Raw genomic sequence first — 9,521 nt, forward strand, 5'->3', positions numbered from 1 at the left:
AACTAGCGAATGCTAAAGTATTTTCAGTAATCGATTTAAAGAACGGGTTTTTTTATGTGCCTATAGAGAAAGATAGCTGCAAATTAACTGCATTTGTAACCCCGGATGGTTTATACGAATTTTTAAAGACACCGTTTGGTCTCTGCACCAGTCCGGCAAGCTTTTTACGATTCGTGCATGAAGTATTTAGTGATTTAATGAGACGAAAGATTGTTGTTGTTTACATGGACGACGTTGTGATACCGGGTATGGATGAAAAAGACGCGTTTGAGAAACTTAAAGAAACGTTAAAAGTCGCAGCCGTCAACGGATTAATCGTGAATTGGAGCAAATGTAAATTTTTACAGAGGCGCGTTGAATTCCTAGGACATGGCATAGAGAATGGTAGTATACGACCATCAGAATCGAAAATTCGAGCAGTTAAATACTACCCAGAACCAAAGTCGTTAAAACAAGTACAAAGTTTTCTCGGGTTAACTGGATATTTTCGCAAGTTTATTCAAAATTACGCGAAGGTCGCTAAACCACTATCGGATTTATTAAAGAAAGATAGTAAATTTAAATTCGAAACGGAGCAAGTGGAAGCTTTTAATCGTTTAAAAATCGCGCTAATTGAAGCACCAGTTTTACGGATATATAGACCCGACATGATAACAGAATTACATACCGACGCGAGTAAAGAAGGTTATGGGGCAGTATTGCTGCAGAAAGAGAAAGATGAATCTGATTTCCATCCTGTTTATTATTTTAGTAGAAAAACGTCGGACAGCGAAAAGAATTATCATTCTTTCGAATTGGAAATTTTAGCCGTTATTAGAGCGATGCAGAAATTTAGAGTTTATTTACTAGGAGTAAAATTTAAACTCGTCACTGATTGTGAGGCATTTAGGAAAACATTATACAAGAAAGATCTTACGCCGAAAATAGCGCGATGGGCTCTGGCCCTTGAAGAATTTTCATATGAAGTTGAACATAGGCCAGGAATTCGACTGAAACATGTAGATGCGTTGAGTAGATCGCCGATTATGACAATCGAAGACAAGGTTTTCGTTGCTATACGTAAAGCTCAGGAAAACGAAGAAAGACTTAAAATCATTAAGCAGTTACTAGAAAAAGAACCGTATGAAAATTACGTATTAAAAGACGGTCTGTTGATGAGGCAAAGCGGCGAAAAATCGGTGATAGTATTACCTACCAGTATGCATATGGACGTTATACGTCGAGTTCATGATAAGGGACATTTTGGTGTCAAAAAAATGTCCGAAGAAATTTTAAAAGATTATTATATACCGAATTTAAATGATAAACTTAAAGAGTATATTAACTGTTGCGTTCCTTGTATTCTCACTGAAAAAAAGAAAGGCAAAAAGGAGGGTAAGCTAATACCGATACCTAAGGGTGACGTGCCTCTAGATACTTTTCCCGTAGACCATTTAGGACCGATGACCGCTACTAAGAAAATGTATAAATATTTACTTGTTGTAGTGGATACTTTCTCAAAGTTTGTTTGCTTGTATCCAACCCGAACGACTGCTTCTAAAGAAGTTATAAATAAGTTGTCGAGTCAGGAGCAGGTTTTTGGAAATCCGCGACGCGTTATTTGCGATAAAGGTACTGCGTTCACCTCTAACGATTTTCAAGAATATTGCGCGAATGAAGGAGTCGAACTAATTTTCACGACCACAGGCGTTCCTCGTGGGAATGGCCAGGTGGAACGGATTAATAGAATAATTATTCCGGTCTTATCTAAATTAGCGATTGACCATCCGCCACAATGGTACAAATATGTCGGCCGTGTTCAGAAATGTAATAACAGTTCGTATCAGCGCAGCATTAAAATGACGCCTTTTGAGTTGCTTTTTGGCGTGAAAATGAAAGTGCGAGAAGACTTAGACATATTATCGATTATTGATGAAGAAATAGCGCAAGCGTTTAATGAAGGACGATCAGAGTTGCGTGAATTAGCTAAGCGAAACATAGAAGCGATTCAATTAAAGAATAAGAAAACTTATGATAAGAAGTGTAAGAAACCTACATTATATCGTGAAGGCGATCTCGTAGTTATTAAGCGAACACAATTTGGTACAGGCTTGAAGCTCCGGAAAAAGTATTTAGGACCGTATCAAGTAACGCGCGTTAAAGGAAACAATCGATATGAAGTTGTAAGAGTAGGCGAAGGCGAGGGGCCTAAAATTACGTCTACGGCTGCTGACTATATGAAGACGTATTTGTGTAACACTCCGGGGACGAAGTGAGCGCAGGTATGGCCGAACGTAGGAAGTCTTAGTTTTAAGGAGTACAACGATGCGCGTAGTAGCGAGTGAGACCCCTAGGTAGCGCGGTGGGCATACGAGAGAGGGCGCCGTTCGTTCTTTTCGTGCTTACGTTGTTCGTTCGTTCGTTATCGAGAAGAAGTGATTCTTGTAACCGTCCCTCGACGATATCATTTATTTTTGTATCTTCCGTATTTCCGTTTTGTGAATAAACACATTTCTACATATATAATACTATTTCATATTTATAATATATATTAGCATATAATAAAAAAATGTTATTTCTTGAATACTGTGTTTAACATTAACCTAATATTTTATACTAATCTTAGCTTAAATGAATACACATTTTTTTATTTAATAGCAAAAAAGTTTGTTTTTCTATAAAATTTTGAAGTAGTCGCATTAATATAGCTAGGGACTGTACACAGTAAGTCTGAAAGACAACGGGATGGACAACATATATGAATTCAAACACTGATCATATTTCGAAAAATCGTTCATACTAGTACTGTGTATAAAGTTCTCGGTCAAGCAGACCAGCTACCAAAGCAGTCAAAATGAATGGTTGGTACATTTTTATAACGATGATTAAATGTTACAAGAATGGATTTTCTCAGATGTTTCATACCTTTCACTGCAATATGAAAATTAAAAAAATTAGCTAAGTTGTAAATTTGAATAATTCCAAACATGTATTGTCATGTTTATCCATTACGATAGAAGTAGATATACGTCTATCTTCGGTAGCTCTAGTTCAGTTATCGACATTTAATAATTGCTAAACTTATTCAAGAAGTATTACTTTATTATAAATATCGGAATTTCCACTATTAATTAATTAAAAATGACAAAGTACAGTTCATTCGTTATTCGAAACTATTTATCCAGATAATGAAAAAGTCCATCATGTGCAGTGTACCTACATGCGGTTTCGCAAACAACGAGATTGAAAAACTTAATTAATATAAAAATATACGCGTGGCACATACATCGTGATGTTTTTAGTGAGTTACAAGGGCTCGACTCTGTTTCACTGACGAATGATATTTTGGTAGCAGACAGTGGATGCTAGGACGTTTTCAAAATAACAGAGTTTCGCCAGTATGCCAACAGAATTAATGCTCGTTGGCAATAAATAGGACGAAGGATGCTGTTTTCGATTCGTCTTTCGTCGGCGTTGCAACGCGCTCATCAGAGTTCCATGACATTGTCAAACGATTATTTAGAGGGAAGCTGTTTCACGACCCAAAAACGTTTTGTATTAAAACTATAGGATTGTAGCTGCATTTTTATAAACTTCAAGTAAATCAGAAAAAAAATCATTTATAAAATTATTGCTTTAACTTAACAGTAAAATCCAATTGAGAACCTTGCAACTATAGGATTGTAGCTCCATTTTCATAAACTTCAAGTAAATCAGAAAAAAAATCATTTATAAAATTATTGCTTTAACTTAACAGTAAAAATAGAACACTAATTGAAAAACCTATATTTTTATACAATAAGTAGTAGTTATAGAGTTGATAAGTTTTTGTTTCTATTTTTGGTGAATTTTTCAAATCTGGAGCTGCACCCGACTCGCGCCAAAGTGTACGAAAAACGGTCGCTTTTTGTTAACTATGCACAATAAAGGATACAATTTCTTGATTTATTGTTGCATCATTAATCAAATATAGTAAACATATGTTGAAATTTTTATGTCTACAAAAAATGTCAACATATTATCTTTGATTGACCATCATAACCTAAAAATTACTTCTTGATGTCTGTTTAATACATTCGAAGCACATAATCTATAAGATGCATACATATGTACACAGTTACAGTAACAAATTTCTGGGACTAATTTTCAATCAAGAATGCCTGATTACAGTTTCCGATTCGCGTGGAATCGTTCATCGAGAATTCATACCGTCAGGTAAAACTGTTAATGGACAGTTTGATCATGACCGTTATTCTAGCGAGTCAGACCAAATTTCTACTAATCCGGTGAGTGGTTTTTCGATACCACGACAATGCTTTATCTCTGATCGATGATTCATTTTTGGCTTGCAAATCGGTTACGGGGTTGATAACACGTTCCCCTCTAACTCGCCCGGATCTGGTTCTGGCCGACTTCGCCTCTTTCCGAGGTCTAAGGTAACTGTAAAAACAAACTCGTTTCGAGGACGCGGAAATAATTAAAAGCAGAGTGACGAATTCAAATAGTATTTCAGAAGAAAAATTTTCCACACGTTTCCAGCGATTTATGATCGTTGCCAAGAGTGAATAGAGAGAGGATGGGATTATGTTGAACGTTAACCCCTTAACGTTCACTTTGTTTTTTGACAAAAATCGTGAAAAGGAATCACTTCTGTTTATCCAAGGAAATTTTTATTTCAATATTTTTTTGTACAATACTTACATAAATATGGGAACAAAAAATAAGATATTTAATGAAACACATTCATTTTATTTCTGCAAGTTATGTATGCAAACGTTTCATACTAACAAGGGAATATCGGGGACTGATGCACTCTGATTTTGATGGAACTTTGCATAAATATTTATTAGACCTATCTAAGAAGATAGCTGTAATTCGTTCGTGTCCGTTTTTCACTTTGAGGGAGATATCAACCCCTTCATCCGAACTTTTTATTTTACTTAATTATGCTTTCCTTAATATTTTCAGGAATATAGAAACATGTTGGCCGGGCACAGATACTTATTACGCGCCGCGCCCAGCCGCGTGATTGTTACCAATATAATTGGTTATTACTCCGAAGTCGCAAGGATGTGCAAGTTCAGCTCTTACAGTTACATTCCTCATACTATAGGCTATCGAATAATATAAGTTTTAAGGATTCACCTCCATTTCGAAAAATGTAACACGCGATTAAGTAAAATAGTCACATAATTTCTTGTATTTATGTTATTTACAACTATTTATATACTTTAATAGCATAAAATGAATGCATCACTTCATTCTATAAATAAATGAAAAATTGTTCAATATCTGAAGAGCGAATTTATACAAACTATTGACCTCTTAGTATCCGCGCGCTCAATATCTTCGTCTCTCATACAATCGCTACCTCTGTTAGTCTTTTTTAAATTTTATGCTGTAATTAACTTAAAATATTACAAAAAAATCAGACAGCACTGTTAAACAAATTATAAAATTCTTTTATCGACATTTCCTCCCCCTACTGGGCTTAATTTTAGTATAACAAAATTTTGGACCTGAAAATCAAATTTTGCGACTCCAAAACCCCCGAATGACGATTTTTGTAATGATAAACGGTAAAATGTAGACGTAAGGGTATTTTATCGCGTTTTCCGCGATTCGTACCATTGTGACGTTGATTTGATACTATTATATTTGAAATTGCTCATTCGGGTTACGCCACAATTAGGGTCGATCCACACTATCAATCCGCTCTCGCCTCGTTCCCACTCCGTTCTCGGTTCGATCACATCCCTGAGTATCCACACTACAGAGCCGCTTGCGGTCAGGTTACGTTTTATTCTCGACACGATCACATACCTCAGTTCATTTTCCACCTTCCTACTATCAAATTCATAATTATTTTCTACGATACAATGGCAGTATTTTCAAATAATGAATTGGTTATAATTGCTATTGCATTGGACGATGAAAGTGAAGAGTGCCAAAGAAAAGAACCCAGGAGGTCAATGTGGACTCATCCAAGTTTGATGAAGAGAAAAACTGAAGGGGAATATTTTACATTATATTCTCATTTAGTGGATGATGACGACAAATTCATGAAATATTTCCGAATGAGTTCAGGTACATTCGAAATGATACTATCAAAAATCGAAAGAAGAATTTCGAAAAAAAATACCCGATTTCGCGAAGCTATTTCTCCCAGGGAAAAATTAGTTGTATGTTTAAGGTAAATAATACTTTTTTGAATATTAAAATACGTTAACGAATACCGTACTCATCACAGAATGCAAAATTAACATAGATATCCATAATCTGTATACAGTAAGGCATGTTACAACGAACTAATTGGTTCTAAAACCTCATTCGTTATAGCATCTGTTTGTTGTAGCATTGAATATTGAATATTGAAATATTGTATGTAATTTCATAAACAATAGCAAAGACTGTTATTAACAGATTCGCATCATCAGTTTTTTCTTTACCATGGTAACGATAGCGGGCTGAGACAATTGGCAGAATGGCCAATCGTATTTTCCCGCGTTTGTTATAACATATTCATTCGTTGTAGCATTCTGATTGTAATAATAAAAACTGTACGCTGTAGCGTTCGTTCGTTGTAACATCGTCCGCCCGTAGCATACCCCAATGTATGTATATGTATATGTATATAAAAGGAGAAGTCCTGACTGACTCATCAACGCTAATCCCCAACCGCTAAATCTAAAAACACGAAATTTTAGAGATAGTTTCCCCTTAGTGCGTAGGCATCCACTAAAAATGGATTTTTCGAAATTCAACCCCTAAAGAGGTGAAGAAGTATGCTTTGTCTGACAGCTATATTTTACATATAGTCTGACAGTGACTTTTAAAATCATTAAAATATTTATTTACATGGATAGAATGAACTTGTGTTTGGAGATTATTATGTAAGAATATAAATTTGTATAAACATCCGCAGCCTAGTTATAAGCGAATATTGAACACGACATAAAATAAGTAACAATAGAATTATCATTCGCACTTATGTGTTAATTACATATAATAACAATAAATAATAATAATACATCTTGCTAAGCTACAAAACATAATATCGTAAAGAATGACTTAAGAGAGAAAGAAAAAAGTAAATATAGTCTGCTGTTATTAAAACCTAATCCTAAACTCATTTTTCTCTAGTCTGTAATATGATACATATTATAAATTTTCATAATTTGGTTCGTCGTAGTTGCTCATAAATGTGTTAGTTTGACATTCTTGTAAATTATGTGATGATTGAGTAGTTTGTGTGAAATGCGATGGAGACTGCATCAAGTATTTTGCTTCGATGTCGTTTATTAATGAAAAGATTTTAGTTTTGACAAAATGTTGATCCAAAGGGGTGAAAGTTTTTACTGAATCCGCCATTACAGAAAAACAATTGGCTATGGGATCAGGAGTTTTACTTTCTTCCTCCTTTTTTTCTAATAAATATTTAAGTAGTGTCGTTGATGCAGTCTCACGTGCGCGTGTTTTCTGTGTTTTGTTTACGTTTTGTGTGTTGTTATGTCTGTTCTGTTCATTTTTGTTTTGTGAAGTGGTAGGGTCTTCAACGTCTTTTCCTGCAGAAGACAGGTTTTCTTCACCTTCAATAAAGTTTTCCTCGTGTTCAATCGAGGTTACTCGTGGTCTTTCGATATTTACAAATTCACTTAAAAAGGCCATCTGGTCGTGGAATTTCCACTTTGCTACTTTTATAGCTGCTTGCCCGCTTTTCGTTTTTTGTTTATTTAAATATTTTCGATATTGGGATCTTAACGATTCCCAACGTACTTTTGCATCTGCAAATTAAAGAGACAAACGATAATATTATACTACATAAATCTATAGTATATAAAATTGTTAATAGTATAAAAATGTTAATAATAAAGATAACTAAATATACATACTAAATATTTTATTTCTTATAGATTTCTAGCAACAGGAGATTCGTACCGAACAATAGCATTCAGCTATCGTCTTGGTCACTCTACCGTACAAGCAATTGTTCTGGAAGTGTGTCAAGCAATTAATGACGTATTATTGGCTGAATTTATTTCAACCCCACGGAAAGAAGACTGGCTAAAAATTGCGACAGACATATGGACTATGTGGAATTTCCCGAATTGCCTAGGAGCCATCGACGGAAAGCATATTATAATAGATGTTCCAGCAAACAGTGGATCGCTCTATTACAATTATAAAAAAACTTTTTCCATTGTACTGTTGGCTCTCGTAGACGCAAACTATCGATTTATAGCTGTGGATGTAGGCTCTTTTGGCAAAAATAGCGATAGCGGTATTTTTGCTAGTTCTAATTTAGGAAAATCTTTCGAAAATGAGAAATTAGATGTTCCTGCAGACTGTGTACTTCCAGGAACAAATATTGTAGCACCATACGTTATACTCGGGGACGAAGCATTCCCATTAAAAAAATATTTGATGAGACCATTTCCAGGAACACAGAGTATCGAAGATGTTGAAAAACGCATCTTTAATTATCGTTTATGTAGAGTACGAAGATTAGTTGAATGTACGTTTGGGATTTTGTCCCAAACTTTCCGAATTTATTGCAGAAGACTAAAAGCAGAACCACAGAATGCGACAACAATAATTTTAACAACGTGCATACTGCATAATATAATTCGAAATAATCGGGTGATCAGTTTGGATACCACGGCAGAAGGATGTAATTTGAATAATGTTCAAAATCTGCAACGACAGGGAGGAAATGCCCAAACCGATGCTTTTCTTGTACGAAATGCTTTTAAAAATTATTTTAATTCACCAGTAGGTTCTCTACCGTGGCAACACGATAAAATTTAATGTAATAAAATTTCACTACAGTTACCATTTTGGTTCAGGGATTTTTCTATCCCATTCCAAATTTTTCTTTTATAGTTATTATCACTATAAAATGGTGACTGCAAATTATATAACCCATCGTTGGCCTTTACTAATTCAATAAGCATTTCATCTAAAAATAAAAAAATTCACCACATTAAAGTTTTATCTAATTGTTCAATATACACATGTATGCGTATACATATAAAAATGAAAAGAAATTTAGTAATTAATTTATAATTATATGTGTAGTGGTATCACCGACCTCTACCTACTCGGCGGCGGTATATACATATATATACATACCTTTTTCAAAATTCCAACACTTTGCATTGGCCATTGTTAATATTTGAAAAATCGTATTGATTGGTAGTAAATCGAGAAACGTGTTACAATCGTTTCGGTTCTGGACAAGCCCGATCTCGCTCCAGTAAAATATTGTTTTCGAGGATAGTTACTAGGATGCGATCGAACTGAGATTGGAGCGTTACCCATAATGTGAATATGTCTATTTTAAACCATGGAAGAATATTTGATCGAACCGAGAACGGAGTGGGAACGAAGCGAGAGCGGATCGATAGTGTGGATCGACCCTAACTGTACGTGCTTATGAGTCGTGAACAACAAAAGATATGAAAAAATAATTTAAATAAAAGTTATGCCGTTTCTTGAGATTTATAAAGCTGCGTGTAAATTTTTTTGAAAAAATTATTCTT

At 34.7% G+C, this 9,521-nt stretch overlaps 1 protein-coding gene across 1 annotated transcript; it reads right to left on the reverse strand.

The window, feature by feature from the left end:
• Positions 1-7,140: 7,140 nt before the first annotated feature.
• LOC107186181 lies at positions 7,141-9,145 on the reverse strand. The gene is made up of 3 exons (XM_015574003.1): positions 9,112-9,145; positions 8,813-8,938; positions 7,141-7,763 (listed from the first exon to the last, which is right to left on the reverse strand). Exons 1-3 carry the CDS (start codon positions 9,143-9,145, stop codon positions 7,141-7,143), a joined length of 783 nt encoding a protein of 260 aa, XP_015429489.1.
• Positions 9,146-9,521: the final 376 nt, after the last annotated feature.

This window comes from Dufourea novaeangliae, unplaced genomic scaffold (assembly GCF_001272555.1).
Source record: "Dufourea novaeangliae isolate 0120121106 unplaced genomic scaffold, ASM127255v1 scaffold79, whole genome shotgun sequence".
Taxonomy (NCBI): domain Eukaryota; kingdom Metazoa; phylum Arthropoda; class Insecta; order Hymenoptera; family Halictidae; genus Dufourea; species Dufourea novaeangliae.

Coding starts and splice junctions, on each gene's coding strand:
- LOC107186181 (XM_015574003.1), bottom strand. CDS start 9,145: ATGGCCAATGCAAAGTGTTGGAATTTTGAAAAAG. Junction 8,939..9,111: donor GTGTTGGAATTTTGAAAAAG/GTATGTATATAT, acceptor TTTTATTTTTAG/ATGAAATGCTTATTGAATTA. Junction 7,764..8,812: donor AAAATCCCTGAACCAAAATG/GTAACTGTAGTG, acceptor TTTAATTTGCAG/ATGCAAAAGTACGTTGGGAA.